Raw genomic sequence first — 16,625 nt, 5'->3', positions numbered from 1 at the left:
CTTGGGCTTATATGCTGCCTTGTCTCACTTCAGATAATCGTGATTTTGGTATATTTTGACAACCAAATGTCAATCTTGACAATAGAAATACATCTGTTTCTCCTTTTCTTTCCCTTTTGGTAAAAGTGCTTTAATCGATTGTCTGATAAACCCACTGCAAGAACAGATGGAAGAGTGGAAGAAAGTGGCCAACCAGCTGGACAAAGACCACGCAAAAGGTACAGGGCACGCCGTCCGATGTGGAATAGCTCCAAGAAGAGCTGTGGGATGTTCCCAGTGCTGCCTGGTGCCTCTGCTGCGTTTCCCGGTGTCCCCAAGGGCCCGCTCTGTCCCCACATAGCCTGTAGGCATTTCAGGGTTGGAAGATGAGGAGTCGAAAGTGACTCCATGGCAGGACCCATTGCTGGTGTTTTGGCTTCAGCAGCAGCCGCCAGCCTGATCGCTCAGCTGTGATCAGCTGAAGTAAAAGTGAATTGTAATGCCAGGCTAACTGCCAGATTCGTACTCAAGGCATTGCAGCCCATTTTGAAAACGAAACCTTTAATGATATAAGCTAACCATGGGCCTCCTGCCCGGAAATGGCCATCTCAGTACCTCCTGTGCCAGGCTCTGGGGACAGAGTGGTCCAGATGGGCACCTTCCCGTCGGTCTTCCTGCAGCCAAAGGGCAGGGGTGCTGGCAGTGTGGAAGGGGCAGGAGACATTGCTCCAGGGATCACACAACCTGCAGTAAGTGCTGGGGAAGGAAAGCATGTGGGAAGATTGGAGCGCATAAATCTGGAAAGAAAGTGTTGACCAACAGGTGATTTTAAGAGCATTTCATTGAGAGCTCTGTGAGCTTCGGGCAAGGAAGGGAAACATTGGGAATAACTGAGGGAACTGGTCGGGTTGGCAATTAATTGAACACAAGGGCAGCAGACGAGAGAAGTGCCAGAGGTGATTTGTTTTAGGGGTCCACGTTTGGGTGACGGAGATGCCAGCAACAGAATTGGGGTCGTCCAGAGTGGGCATGGACTGGGGGCAGAGGACGGGAGGGGGTTCTCGGGAGCCAGGGGGGACACGGTGCATGTGGACTGCCCTCCTAGGTGTCCACAGTGTCCGGCCTCTGTATTAATGCGAAAGAGAGGCAGCTGGGTCTTTCCCAGTTCTTCCCTCGTGGTCTAGGTTTTCCCTCGTGGCTCAGGTTCTCTGGAACCGTAACATCTGGCCAGTGTCTTGCCATGTGGGTCCTTTTTCAGGAGATTTAGACCTTAGGGAAGTGGATAACATTGAAAATATTTCCTGATACTTGAGCTGAGAAATTGTGAATTTTTCATTTTTAGTAAAATATTCCCAAATACCGTCTTTCCTCGAAGCTGATATGAACGAATACTTTGGGGAAAGACCGCAGTGCCTTTTGTTGTTCATCTTGTTAATAGCACCTCTGCTCTAAGACGTCATCATGAGGCTTTCATCCTGTGATAGTCCGATAAAGCTGTTTATTATATGTCACACTTTATGCTTTCAGTGATGAAAGCAGCAGCTGTTCCAAAAATATTTTCTGTTGAGCAAAGTGGTAAAATGATTCACTATTCTGCTTTCTCTTAGAATATAAAAAGGCTCGTCAAGAGATAAAAAAGAAGTCCTCAGATACACTGAAACTGCAGAAGAAAGCAAAAAAAGGTAACTACGAATTCTACGGCTAGTAGTGTTACTTTGGGGGGAGCACATTTGCCTGGCTCGCCTTGGAGGCAGTGTTGGATTCTGACTCCCTTGCCTGCGGCCGCAGAGCAGCCGGGAGCGGGAGACGCCGCCTGAGTTCCTGTTCTCAGGGCAGAGCGTCTCTTCATTTGAGGTCCTTGCAGAGTTGTACTTGACTCGTTCCTTCCCCCTACCTTTGTCTCCAAAATTTGACAGTTGCCACGTTTATTGCATGTTATAATGGAACCTATAAATTTCTCGGAAGCCTTGGAATCGTGCACAAAAGCCTTTATGCAAATGTTCTATTGTAATTATTACAGAAATTATGTCAGTTCCTCCTCTATCTCGCACAGCCTGTAATCTCCGAAACCCTTTATTAAGTCTTGTGAGAGTGTTGAAATGGCTGCCATGGGAGCCGGGAGTCATTGCTAATAGGGAGATTTTCATGTGGTCGTGAGGGTGGGGGCTCCGTAAGGGAACACAGACGGTCGGGGTGCCCTCCCCGCTCAGCGTCCGCACGCCAGCCCCTGTCGGGCCGTGACCCAGCTTTGCTCCCCGGCACTAGCCGGGAGGTTGAGGAGCGAGATCTGGCTACATCCACTTTGCAGGCGTCCGTAACATTTTACCAAGACCTAAAATGCAGGCACTCTCTCTTGATCTTGAGAAGGTGACACTCCTTCCAGACTATTCTTCGTGACACCAAGTTTTTTAATTTGCTGCATCACAACTGATTAGATGGACTTTTCCATTAGGCTGCTCTATGGGCGAAGTTTGGCGTTTATTTGGGACAATCTTTTGAGGTCAAAATCCCCAAAACCAAATTTCCTCTTCCCTCAACAAGCATTTATTTATTTATTTATTTTTGAATTAAAAGAAAATGGTTTGGTGGAAGAGAATTGAAGACAGGACAAAGTTTTGGCATTTCTAAAAAAATGTCCTCCTACTTCTTATAAAAACTGTAAGACCATTTCAAGTGAAAGGCAGAATTTTCACCTTGGTCAGGTTTTCGGTTACTATCGGCCCCAGTTGTTTCTTTTGGATGTGTTTTCCTGATCTTGGTGCTTCTCAAAATTATCTTCTGTCCAGCTAGGGCACCTGGGAGCGAGTGGGTGACAAGGGTTTGTGGCTAGTAAGTAGCATTGTAGCAAGTCTGGAGGCGAATGTTTGTAAACGATGCTGCCACATAGTCCATCGAACCTGAGGTCCCGGGGAAGTGCAGGCTGGTAAAAATGTGGAGCTGATCTCCACCTAATCGACAGCGTGGCAGCTTTGAGATGGGAGAGATTATGGGCTTAGAGGGAGTGTCCAGGGAAGACGTTTATGGCTTGGAAAAGGTTTGGGAGTTTGGTGGAAAGGATGAGGTAAGAAAAAGCAGCTGTTTTCCCCTTGCTCTTCCAGACTTCTCTTTTCAGAGGCCTTAAGTTCTTGGCTGCAGTGATAATCCTTTTATCTGACTTCTACATGGAGGCTGAAACAGTCCTGTCTGTCACTTAAAGTCGCTGGTGTTGCCCAGTTGTGGAAGGTGGACCCACAGGGGAGGCCTGAGAGTTGACTGCGGTGCAGCGTGAAGGAAGCTCCTGCAGCTAGACTTGCCCAGCACTGGCTCAGGCCGCCGCGGGAGGGGAGGGCCACGAGCTTCCCATTCCTGAGTCTTGGGAATAACTGGCACTTAGCCGTGAGGTTTCTCGGGGTACTTGGGCCTGAAGGTTGAGAGGAGGGAAGCCATGACCCACAGCATCTGTCTTTTCCATCCCAGCCACATGTCTGGAGGTCTCAGGCGCCATACCCTTCCCAGACTAGGTGGCGTGGTTGTGTACGTATGTCTATAAGCCAAGTCAGACCAGTAGCTTGGAATGTTCTGGATGATTTTCTAGTTACTCCAGAAAACAGTTTTTTATGTCTTTACTTAATAAAAGAACTCTTTTTTTTTTTTCCTAAAATATATCATTGCATTTTTTTTTTTTTTACCAACTGTTCATATTTGTGTATTTCTGGGGTGCATAGAGCCTTCTAGAAGGGACAAGAGTCATCATTCTGAGTGAATGTTTGGGATGGAGTGCTCTGTATGGCCTGAAAATGGGCTAGAAATGCTGTAAGTTACAGGGCAGAAGAGATCTGGTTATATGAGGCTGCCAGTTAACTTGGGTCTGGTTAGCTGAAGTTTCCCTAAGCCTCTCTGTTACATCTCCCTCAGGTGGCAGCTACCTGGACTCTTGGTTTATAAAGTGTTAGTATTTCCTCTGAGATTTACAACATGTATTAGGATGGACAAATGCTTGGATAGGTTTCTTTTGTCCTGATGGAATGAATCTTGATTTATACAGCCAAACGTTCCCCTTACTGTGTTTCAGGAGATAATCAATCAGGCCTTTTTCAAAAGCTATAATCTTTGATCTAAACATTCTTCTGATTCTCCTTTTCAAAATCGTACATGCCCTTATGCCTTTAAGCGTGGTTTGAGCACTGCCCTTGACACAGGCAGACACATCTGGGATCTGATTTGTGTGTGTGACTAGTTTACCTTAATTCTCGCTCTGCAGATACCTAACCTTTGCTCACACTCTTTGACTTTTTTTTCTATCATATAGAGAGTGGTCATTTTTAATGTATAGGTACTCAAATATTACTATAAAAAATACTTTTAATTTTTTTTGGTTTTGGTTAGACTTTATCTGAAAATCATTTTAAAGCAGCTTGCCGTAATCTCCAGAATGGGTGAATGTACCTGTTTTTGTGGAAGGCAGGCTATTGAACCACCTACTAGGAGTAAACACTAGGTAGGAAGTTGGGGGCCGGAGAGACTGTCCTCTCCCTCTGAGAAGTTCCAGGCTAGTGCCCAGGGTCAAGGGCACAGGACAGAGCCAGCTGGTTGGCAGGTGAGGGGGCTGGACAGGCAGCAGGCAGGTGGGAAGTGAGGAGGAGCTGGTCCAATAGCCCCAGTCTCCGAACGGCATCTCCTGAGCCCTCTCCCTGCTGCTTGGTGTCAGCTGATGGCCTTAGGGTCCTGGACTTGGCCACAGCCCATCTGGAAATAAGGATTAGATGTGGGAAACATTTTATGTTGTTTCCCTGCTTTTGCCACCTTACCGTACAAAGTCACAGCCTTATTTCTCATTTAACTCCCATATTATTAATTTCAATTTTAAAAATGAATTACGGTAAAGCCTCTGTTTCAGTCTATAATGACTAAAAGTTTATCAGGGACTTTCTTTGAGAGACCCGGAACATTTTATTACATTCACCCTTGCGCCTGACATTTAAATAGTCGAATCTATCATGTTTCACCAGAGGCTGCAAAGGTAATATTTAAATCTAATAAACAGACTCACAGAGTTCCAGACTAGCATATTACTTGCTTTTATACTAAAATTTTAAATTCTTTAATTATTTTTTTCATTTCTACCCCAGCTCAAACTTTGTATCCTAGATTTTTCCTAGTTACAATAAATGACATTCAAAAGGGTTTCTTGGTAAAGCACCTTAATTGACTTCTCTTGGGAACACAGTCTTCATCCGTCTTTTTAGAACCGTTGCTGTATTGTCATGGGGTGATGATTACTAACTGGGAAGAGTTCTGTTTAGATGAGAAGGAAAAAGAGCATTAGCGAGTCAGGGAGGGGACCGTGGATATTAGCTCTTGGGAGATGTGGGTTGAATCGTCCTGATGTAAAATTTGGTGGCTGCGTGGACTGTTGAACACGTGAAAGAAAGGTAAGACCGCTGCTCGAATACCAGTTTGACTTTATTATTTTCCTTTTTGTGTCAATTGTGTATCCTGCACTTTCTCACCGTGCACCCCCGCCAGTGGAAGCTCTTGGTAAGTCTACCATCCAAATCTCTGGTGGCTGGTCATGGTGTGGGCTTTCCGTGGTTGTCCAGACCTATGCTAGTGGCCCACGATCTCCTACCAGCTCAGAACAATCAATGGTGCCTACTTAATTTTTCGACAACTTTAAGAAAATTATGTGTGTGTGTGTTTCGATCACTTTCTTCCTTCGATGTTTCGCTCTTTAACGGGTTAGCAAGACATTCTAAGAGCCTTTGCATCACCGTAATCCAGTTTTAGACTCATGGAAAGAAGAAATACAGAGTAATTTAAACCCTTCTTTCACCAGGAATAAATATATTTATACATACATATATATCTAAGAGCATATATGTGTGTCTGTGTTTATATCAGAAACAAAACCTGTAGGGCCACAATCAATAAGTCCCCCAAAATAATCCTAATCAGATTTGGTTGTATGAAGCTGGCAAAGTATCTTTAACTTTGTCCCTCCAAAACCAGAGAGTTCTGCTCAAAACCAAGAATTCATTTTAAAAATTTAAAACCAAAGTATTTCTTATTTCAGCCGAGTCTGTGAAATTGTTCCCTTCAAAATATCTGATCCTCAGATTCAGTGATCGACACGACTCTTGCCTGAATGTTGAACCTCATGCTGTGGGTGATTTTGCTACTAAACCTTCAAGTGCTTTGGGCGTCTTATGGCTGTCCGTCTGTCTCGGAAAGGCCTGTCCCTGAAGTGTCCCAGTGGTTGACCTGCCCGCGTGTGCCCGCGCATCTGAGCGTTCACACTGAGCAGTTCCAGAGGGGTGTTTGGGTTGGATTCTGTCACTGACAATGAACCAGAGCCACACAGCTCTCCCGACAGGTGGGGACACAGCTCTGCATCGACGTCCCCTCACGGTGTGTTGGGCTAGTTCTTCCCCAACTTTAAAAATGACGATCCTCATGTTGTGCTGGTGAAACAGCTGGGACAGTGTTTAGTGGACCTTTGGAAGGAGGGTGAGACAGCACTTTCTATGCTTATTGGGATATAATTCATGTAACGTGGCCTTCGCCGTTTTGAAGTGTCCGTGCCAGCAGCTTTCAGTGCATTCCCAGTATTGCGGAGCCGGTACTGCCATATAATTTCAGAGCATTTGCAGCACCCCAAAAAGTCACCGCCTGCCTTTTAAGCCATCGCCCCCTGCTCTCCGTCCCCCGCCCCGTTGCCGAGGGAAGCTGAGAGATTGTGCTGTAGTTCGAGACCTGACACGGGTATAAATGACCCTTTTATCTTGCCCCAGGTTCAGGACTAGGCAGAGGTGAGTAGGGACCCAGTCATTTAAGACTTGACTTTCAGGACTGTGTGGAAAGTCCTTGAAGACTTCTTGGCTTCTAGAAAATTCCACCATGACAGTGTCTATTTGGATTAGATAGTAGCCTGACTGGAATCTTCGTTAGCAAGTGGCTTTTGTTCAGGCAAGAGGTGACAGTGGCCAGGGCACAGGGATGGAGAGGTGAATGGGTTCAAGAGCTGTTTAGGAGAAAAGTAAGGGAAAGGAGGGGCTGAAGGGGCTGCAGGTTTCTGGATCTGGCCACCGGGTGGAGGACGGTAATGTGTTTCTTTAACCACATGGGAGGAATCATCTTGATGACGTGAAGATTCTCAGAGAGACAGGTTGGCATGAGATGGTTTCCGGTTCTCTGACTGTCCTGTGTTAGTCTTTGCATCAAAGGACACTGATTGCTCAGGACCAGCGAATCTTGATGATGAAACCCCTACCTTTAGTGGGAGGGTCATGGGATCTTTCAAATTTCTGTGCATCAAAGAGGACCTCAAACTGAATGCTTATTTTTTTTAAAAACTCACTGTGCCCCTGCTGAGGTGCCCAGTGTTAGAAGGACAGCTTCAGGAACGCTGTGTGGCCGCCGACAGTGTCTGATGCTTACCCAGTGCCCACCACGTGCTGGGCATTGTGCCAAATGCTTCATGTGAATGAGGTCATTTGGTCTCAACAACCATCTGAGCTAGGGACTGAGTATTTTTCACAGCTCACAGATGAGTGGAAACTGAGGCACAACGTATTGAAAGAATAACAGAAGTTGAGTTTGAACATTTTTAAGTCAAAAGGCCTCCAGTCTATCTTTTGACCTTTCGCTGTTTCCACTTTGGGGACAGTCAAGAACTGTTGCGGGAATTAGGAGATGTATAGAGGTGTAACGAGAGCTGCCTTTGGGTTGGAAACAGGAAGTTTTCATTCCAAATTCGAATCCCTAGCCTCACCTTGCACGTCCGTTTCTCTGTTTATACCCCATATTTCACCGACTCGAGGAGGCCATCAATCGTAAGATGCACCATTATTTTCTAAACCACAAAGAAAGAAACCCCTGCTGATTAAACTACGATGACACACCATTGATTGTAGGACAGACGTAGCTTGATTTGTGAGGTGCAAAAATGTGAAAAAGTGGGCATGTTAGAGTGAAATACAGTATTTGTGTCAGGAGCAGACGGGAGTCATTTTGTGGGATTCTAACAGCTTCCTCAGACGTCTGTCTCAGGAAAAGAAATGCCTCTGGATGTTTCTCTGACGGCGCTCCTGGCCCGGTGTGGCCGGCCGTTCTCCGCTGGGAAGCCCTCGGCCTGAGCGTGGCGTCCGGCGTGGCCCAGCCGCAGGCCCGGGTGTGGGCTGCAGCGAGCGCGGGAAGCGGCTGGGAGGCTCCTCAGCGTGCTGATCGCGCCGACTGGCCTTTTAATCGGGCTGTGGGCGGGCGCAGACCGTTTAGCTCCTGACAGCTCGTTCCTAGGGCTTCTGTTTGCTGTGAGCATGAAGGGGGGCTTCTGAACCAGAAAGACCGAGGGTTGGGGCCCCCCCTGTGCAGGCCACTTTGCCTCCCTCAGTCTCAGTTTCCGCCTCTGTCCAAGGCGAGTATTAATTCCTGCCTTGAACATTTAAGTAAAGATTTTAAAAAATAAAGTGTAAATGTTGGGAAGATATGGGATCTTCATTTCATTCCAGAAGCTTTTGTAAACTCTCCCTTCTTATTAAATGGAGAAACCCCATCAAATTGTCTTTTCTTTAAGGGAGCTACTTTGGCTCATGGCATGGTGCCCATTAATACCCCAGGAACATTTTTTGTAAAAAGAACATCATGCAGTTTCCCCTCAGGGAGCAGAGGGCTCCTGGCTTTTGTGCATCAGAGTTCTCCAGTGTGGCAACAACCGAGACCTGGAAACTGGCAGAGGGGAGAAATTCTCAAGACTGAGATGACTTAGATTGTGCAGAAAAGGTCACAAACAATCCTTTGCTCAGGAATTTTATCTGGAAAACCCATTTAAGGCACCCTCCCTTCTTTTGGCTGCCTGGCCGTCCTGGAATTCGCTAGTTTTATGGTGGTAGGCCATTTAAGGCCACAACGACTGAGCCAGTGAGCAAATGCAGATGAAGTCCTCCTGTCATCGCTCGCAGGGGCCTGCGGGCCTGCGTCCAGGCAGGTGTGCGGGGTGGGAAGACGGCGCTGAGCAGGAGCATTCGTGGGGCTTCCGATCAGCAGAGGAGACTGACACACTCAGAGAACTAGAGACGTAGAGATGAAATTTGTCCTGCGGAGTGTCGTGAAGGACGTGTATGAAGAACTTCTGAACTCGCAGAACAGGATCCCAATCTTGAGAGAGTTTGAGGAGGGCTTGCCTGAGGGTGGAGACCTGCAGGGTGAGCAGGCTAGGCAGGTGGGGGGAGGGAGAGCATCTGTGAAGGTGGGCTGGAGGGGGGGGGGGAGGCAGGGGCCTAACAGGCCTGAGGCTGTGAGAGGACCTGCTGACCCATGCGTGCCCTGCAGGACAGGCCCTGTGAAGGACTCTGGACTTTTCTTGAAAGAAACAGGAGCTATTGACAAGAAGTGATAATATTTGCATTTTGAAAGTAATTTGGGGCTGCTGATTGAAATGCAACCAGGGTGACATATTAGGGGCCCTTGCAGCTGTCCAGGTGAGAAACCAGGACAGCCCAGTGGGGGTGGCGATAGCAGAGGCAAAACGAGAGGACAGCGTGAGTCCATGTGGGAGTTGGAGTGGCCAGGACGTGTGCGGAGGTGTCAGGGACAGCTGGCTGTCTTAATGATGCTGCTGGAAGGAGGGCAGCAGACAGGCTTCTGCACAGTACACCTCTGACTGTGGGCCTGAAAAGACTGCTCTACCTTAAGGCCAGTGCGTCCAACTGGGACGTGGAATCATCTCCTCCACAGTTGTTTTTTTATAAATAATATGTTGTGTTAGTGAATTTAAGAAATAAACATTGTGTTTTTAGGTTATGATATATCCTGAGGAGAAATGTACTCACTGTGACTATAATTATAGCAGCCTTTACAGATGATACTTATTTTAGAATACCACAATTTGAAAGTCCTTTAATTATAACACAATCCATATTTAAAATAAGTGTGCTATAATTATGGAATCATTTAAATTTATGTTTACGAGATTAGATAACACTTACTTCTGGTCACTTTGCTTTTCGAAGTAAGTGTATTTTTTAAAGTCAGTGTTATTAATTTCAGATAGGCATGTGCCTTATAACTCGTGAAAGGAAGTAAAGATACACATTCTTCCAATTTCTTAGTTATAGGCTGATAATAAGAGAGATTGTTGCTGAGATCAAAGTTTATCCAAGCTGGTTTGGTCATGCATTATGGAGGGGATTTTTGTTCGTTTGTTTTTTTAATCCTCACGAAAGGTATTTTTTGCATTACTTTTCAGAGAGAGAGGAAGGGGGGGAGAGAGAGAGCGAAACATCAATGAGGGAAACATGGGTCGGCCGCCTCCTGCACGCCCCCTACTGGGGATCCAGCCCATAACCTGAGCATGTGCCCTGAATGGGAATTGAACCAGCAACCCTTCTGTGCATGGATGACTCCCAACTAACTGAGCCACACTGGCCAGGGCAAGCATCATGTGTTTTAATCTACTGTCTCCCCCAACTCCCTTCCACCCTCCTCCACTGAAGTTAGGAGCATCCTGACTTGGTCTGCAGCCCTCCCCGTATTGAGGTTAGAATGTCATGGGAGAGGCTGAAAGGCTTCTAGAAGGCCCGAGATCGGCCACGCTGCTCTGCAGGCTGCAGAAGGGCAGGGAACGTTGGCAGCATCCCAGAGCCTCACTGCCAGAGGCCTGTGTCATGTACACATTCGCTGTATGTGGCTTCAGGTGCCCAAGCCAGCATGTGAAATCGAGGAAGAGGAAACCCACAGCTCTCGTAGTGGTGACCCTGGCTTCCCTCCTGGAGCTTGCGTGCTCAAGAGTGAGTGCCGGCTCCCCCAGCAAAGCCCCGGGAGAGAGGGGAGAATGCTTGTGTAGGCCTCCTGGCCGGTAAAACCTCGTGAAACCTACGGCCTGGTGGCCAGTTAGTATGTGGGCATGGCTCCCCCTGCACCCTGGTGGGAGAAATCGAAGCAATGGTGGAGGCCGTGGAGGAAGTCACAGCTCATCCTGGGGGGTAGACAGTGACTAAATGAGGGAGTGGGGGGTCACCTTGAGAATAAGCGGGAAGTTCCCAAGCAGCAAATTCTTACGTGATGTAATTGTTGGATACGGTCCCTCCGTGGATGCAGAGCTGCAGGTGGTTGTACCTTCCATGTGTGTGCTCACTTGACGAGTGAGAGTTCTACACACAGAGCATTTGCTGTGCCTTATGGACACCTGAGGCATGTCCAGGGGTGACCTCTGACTGCATAGGACTCTCCCTTTATGTGCTGACTCAGAGCTTCATTGCTGCCTTAGAAGTGACTTCCTTAATGAACTCCAGTGACCTCTTTGGCTGGGATGTTCTCGAAGCCTGACCCCTTGCTCCAAATGAAGCCTTCCCATCTGCTATGAGCGAAAATACAGAATATATTCCTACATTGAAGGCAATTTTCCCTGACTCCTTTCTTTTCAAACCAAATGATGCATTTAAAGTTCTCTGTGTCATTCTTAAGAAGGGTACATGATGATGGGTCAGGAGCCTTCCTAGGAGGCCAGGGGCTTTTGTTCATGGGCTCGAGTCAGTGACAGAGGGATCAGGCTGCGCGGGCTCTGTGCTCTCTACCTTTTCCCTGAATGACCCTGGACAAGTCCCTCGCCTTCTCTTGGCCTCAACCTCCCCAGAAACACCAGCAGGTGGGCTTGTATAACCCCTAAGACCACCTCTATCTCTAATCTGTATTTAAAACAATTAAGCATTTGTTGAGCACTTGTTGTATACACACATGGTATTGTACTGGGGGCTGGGAAAGTCCACGAGCCTGCCCTGGAGAGGTTTAGAAATTCTTCCTCTGGTTTGGATGGTGGGCAGAGCCCCTGCATGGGGAGCCCAGTGTGGAAGGTCACATGCTGGTCCCCCAGGTGGCCACCCTCGTTCCCACCTACCCATCAGGTTTACAGTAGCCACTCCCTTGATGCAAGGCCCTTTTGCCCATGTTTATCTTCTAGAGCAGCAGACTTTGTCCCTAAAGGGCCCTATTGTAAAGTCGTTACAGAGATGCTACCCTGCAGTTATTGCAAGAGTGGGCCCAGTCAGTATGTAAATGATGGGGCGTGGCCATGTTCTGATAAAATTTTATTTATAAAGACAGTTTGCTGACCAAGTTCTAGAATTATTTAAAAGGTTAGCACCCTGTTTTAAACTCTAGAAATGGTTGCTTCTGTGTGGGTCTGTGGACCAGGCTGGACATGGGCCCAGATCAGCATTGACACCACCTTCAACTTTTCCCCAGCTGAGACCTGACTGTAGGTGTTTCTATTATGGGGCTTGTTTTATGGGAAGTGCATTCAGGACTCTCCACTGGGAGTTCAGCTAACTGCCAGGGAGTCCCAGGGGCCCCCAGAGCCAGGAGAGCTGATACTGGCCACCCTGCCTTCCGGGACAGAAACTTCTGTGCAAACAGAGGCTCTTTGATTGAGGTTGGCCCAGCAAAGCCAGCTCGTGCCCCTTTTGGGAACATCCACAGGCCCTCACCTTGTTCACCCTCAAGCCTCTTCAGAATGTTGTCAGAGGAAACCATGTCCCTGGGTTTGGTTGGCAGAGGCTCTGTGGGGTTGCCCAAGGCAAGAGGGCAGGTCAGGAGTTGTCACCCCAAAAATCTTCCTTGTAAGAATAAGCCAGGCTCATGGAGCATTGGCAGTTGGAAATGGCTAGTCGTAGAAAAACCACCTTAAAAGCTACAACTAAATAACTTTTTTTAAGTTTCAGAAAATTGTGGTTTCCATTCTAGCACCCAGTGGAAGAAGGGCCATTGTCCTGGGAGCTGGTGTTTCAGTAGCCATGCTGGGGCTTTGTTTTGTTTGCAGGGAGAGGTGACATTCAGCCTCAGTTGGACAGTGCTCTCCAAGATGTCAACGATAAATATCTCCTGTTGGAAGAGACAGAAAAGCAGGCAGTCCGGAAGGCTTTGATTGAAGAACGCGGCCGGTTCTGCACCTTCGTCTCTATGCTGCGGCCAGTGATCGTAAGTCAGTGGAAAGTTCCAGAAGGCCTACAATGCCAGTTGAGAGGAGACTCTCTCTCCTTCTTTATTTATCCACCTTTCTTGAGTCATTGGGAATCTGCTGTGCATCAGGAATCATGATAGGAGTTTTCATTTATTGATCATGTCTAGAGACCAGTACTTCTCTGTAAGCTGTTGCTTGCCGCATGGCCCACTGTTTGTTCAGTTCCTAGCACCCGTTGTTCCGCTTACATTTCTCCCCAAGTCAAGAAAGCCTAGCTGAGTGGTTCTCAAAGTGTGTCCCCAGGCCAGCAGCATCACCTGGGAACTGGTTAGAAATACACATTCTGGGGCCCAACCCAGACCTGAGTCCCAAACTCTGGGGGTGGGGACCCAGTCACCTGTGTTGTAAACAAGCTCCCCAGAGGATTTTGTGTCCCACTAGCCACGCTGAATACCAGGGAATAACCATGAGAGTAATATGGGAAGAGCCTTAATGAATCACGTAGGTGGTTTTTTTTTTTCTTTTTTTCAGTATGACTTTATTGATTTTAGAGAGAGAGGTAGGGAGAGGGAGAATGAGAGAAAAACAATGATTTGACAGAGAAACATCAATTGGGTGCCTCCTGTACACCCCCCACTGGGGATCGAGCCTGCAACCCAGGCACATGCCCCGACTGGGAATCAAACTGGCAACCTTTGGTTGCATGGGATAACACCCAACCCACGGGGCCACACCAGCCAGGGCAAAGTAGGTTTATTTTTTAAATAAATCCTTTGCAAACCATAATTGAGAACTTCAGCTGGAGGTGTTCTTAAAGCCAATAAGAAGACACCAGCTTGCCTCCCTGAGCCCCAGCAAAGTGCCTGAATAGGACCTGTTCCCCTGAGCTAGAGCTTTCCCATGGTCATTCCTGCCTAGGCCACAGCCCCAGCTTGGCACTTGGTAAAGTGAATAACTGTTTCTGCCGTAGTCCCGCGTTCCTGCATCACTCACCATTTATTAAGGTTGTAATAAAAACAAAGAGGGCATTTAACCTCTGTTGAATACACGTGTCACAAAGCTCTCTAAGATCTAGACCAAAATACCTGCTAATTGTGTCGTCGTTGAGTGACTTCAGAGGAGCCCCCCCCCCCCCCAACTTATGGAGGGGCTGGGCTGCGGGACCTGTGAGAAGACACAGGCAGACCTTCCCAGCTGGCCCATGAGCTTGCCTTGGCCTTGGATCGCCACTATCTGGGGCACACAGGCCACCCCAATTATGGCAGATTTCCTTTTCCTTTCCATTTCCCCAAAGAAAGGGCTGGTAGTGCCTTCAGCAAAGATGTCCCAGTCCCAGGGGGCTTTTCTGAAGAGTCAAAAGAAAGGGTCAGACAGTGACCTTAATAAAAGCGGTTGGACCAAGACAATGAAGGGAGCCACTCGCAATGATGACATGCTGTGAATCCCTGTCATTCAGGAAGAAGAAATCTCGATGCTGGGGGAGATAACTCACCTTCAGACCATATCGGAAGACCTGAAAAGCCTGACCATGGACCCCCACAAGCTGCCCTCCTCGAGTGAGCAGGTAGGAATGTTGGTTAAGCACTCGGGAGAGTGAACCAAAGAGATGAGCTTCAAGGTCCTGAGGGTCCCTGAGCCATCCTCCTGCTCAGAGCCGCGTGCGTGTTTCACACGGGGGTGCAGTGACCATCCTCGCCAGCCCTTGCCGAGCGCCTGCTGTGTGCTCTGTGACAGGCTTCCTCGCCTCATCTTTACTAATGTCCCCATTTTATAGGCAGGACTTCGAGGCACTGGGTAAGGTCACTTAACCAGGTTCACCTAGCTGGTTAGTGGTAGAACTGAGACTTGAACCAAGCAGCGGTTTCCAGAGCTTCTGCTCTTAACCCCTGTGTTCACCTGCCCTCTAGAAGCCCTGTCACAGGAGCGTGGCGGGAGCGTCCTGGTCATCCTTTGAACTGTCCTAATTAAGTAACGCACGAAGGTCTCTCCTATGAGAAAGGTGACATTTCTTGTGCTGATTATTTGGCTCATGTGACATTAATACTGTATCAAGTGAGAAGAGACATATCTGGGGGAACAGCTGATCAGCCACATCGCGGCTTTTGCCCTTTGTATAAAATTCTTATCTCCCCCTTGGAGAGCCAGCCCAGAGGCACATCGGAAAGCTTATGTGTCCGTGCTGTGAAGTTGCCCTTACGAGGCCGCAGCGGGCGTGCGTTCTCGGTACGTCCGTGCCTGCGGAGCGCCGCCTGTGTGAGCAGAGGCGGCCCTTACACCCAAGCAGCTCTTTGTCAAGCGAGGGAGACGGATGTAGAAGTAAATGTGAAGGAATTGGGTTGCTCTCGATTTTGTCAGGTTTTACAATATCAGATCCTGGGCAAATAGGGCACAAGTGGCCACTAAAGCTCTGATGACTGAAATGCGGGGGCAGCGAGTCGTGAAGCCGTCACTGTTTGTGGTGCCACGAGAGTCCTGCCAGATCCAGGGATGAGTGTAAACGGCTCTTGTAAACTGTTTATCTGTCACTGTGTCTCTCTCCTTCCCTTTTTTTAACTGATATTTCAACCCCCTCCCAATTAATTATATTTTTGCTTATCTCAGAAAAGGATTATGACCTTATTGGATTAGTAGTGTGGTTCTTTAATTTAAAAAACAACCGTAACAACATTTCTCTGTAATCCCCACGCCTGGATGATGGCGGCATTTTGATGTTATGGGTTTTAAGATGTGACGGATAAAGTTTCCCTTCTCAGCACCTCACTCACCCACCTGGCTCTGTCCCCTTAGGTGATTTTGGACTTGAAAGGTTCTGATTACAGTTGGTCATACCAGACGCCACCCTCGTCCCCCAGCACCACCATGTCCCGCAAGTCCAGTGTCTGCAGGTAAGTGGAGCTGGCCCTGCCCCTGCTCTGCGGACAGTTCTTTACAGTAACGTGAGCAGCAGAACAGCCTCCCCTTTCGCAGGCCTCGCTTCCAGCAGGAATGGTGATGTGCTCGGCTGAAGGAACTCCATATGATTTTGGTCTCACTCTCTAGTCTCTGGATTAGTTTTGGATCAGAAGGAAAACCCCGTTGGCCCCATAGATGAGTGAATGGAGCTTCCTCGATTTCAGCTGCGTGTTGAGATTTTCCCACTGTATGAAATCGCATTTGACTGTCTTACTCCGGTACAGACTGAGCTTGCCGTTGTCAGCAAGTGGAAGCGGTAACAGTGGCTTGTGCCTCAGTTCCTCCAGTTCTTATCTTAGGGTTTCATAAAGCAAATGGAATTCTTGCTCTGTTAACCATTACCCACCACCACCACCGCTCTTGACTAAGTATTGTTACTGCCACACAGAACCAGCTGGAATAGTGGGGTATCTTTTGCCTTCTGCAAAAGTGTTTTCTAGCAGTTTTCTGTTAGAAAACCATTCTTGGCTTGCTGATCACAAAGTCTGTTCTCTTCTTGAAGGATGGAAACTTGATCACACACCACTTCTCCCTCGGTACACCCCACCTGCCGATTTTTTTTGATGTTTCAAAGCCGAATGAGTTCCATTTCCTGTGAGTTAGCACTGAGAGGAAAGAGCAGGAGCTATCTGCCGAACCTGTGTGTGGTTGTGTCTCTGGACACACTGTGTGTGTTTCGCTTCATAGCTGAGCTTGTACAGTAGACACCAAGCAGGAAGTTCAAACTTTAGGTCTTCCATCCTGACATGGCACAGCCTGAAAA

At 47.9% G+C, this 16,625-nt stretch overlaps 1 protein-coding gene across 10 annotated transcripts in view; it reads left to right on the top strand.

Annotated features, from left to right (window-relative positions):
- The window catches only part of MTSS1 (MTSS I-BAR domain containing 1), a 137,090-nt gene that overhangs the window by 107,978 nt on the left and 12,487 nt on the right, over nt 1-16,625 (top strand). For all 10 annotated transcript variants that reach the window (XM_081116670.1, XM_081116677.1, XM_081116678.1 and 7 more), the window contains exons 5-9: nt 127-218; nt 1,587-1,661; nt 12,770-12,927; nt 14,367-14,474; nt 15,698-15,795. In XM_081116670.1, the coding sequence (XP_080972796.1) occupies nt 127-218; nt 1,587-1,661; nt 12,770-12,927; nt 14,367-14,474; nt 15,698-15,795 (531 nt within the window). The remainder of the gene's footprint in view (nt 1-126; nt 219-1,586; nt 1,662-12,769; nt 12,928-14,366; nt 14,475-15,697; nt 15,796-16,625) is intronic.

The sequence above is a fragment of the Miniopterus schreibersii genome (assembly GCF_964146895.1).
Source record: "Miniopterus schreibersii genome assembly, chromosome: 17".
Lineage (NCBI taxonomy): Eukaryota > Metazoa > Chordata > Mammalia > Chiroptera > Miniopteridae > Miniopterus > Miniopterus schreibersii.
Note: the sequence above shows the minus strand (reverse complement) of the source record. Positions and strands in the feature narration are given on the sequence as shown.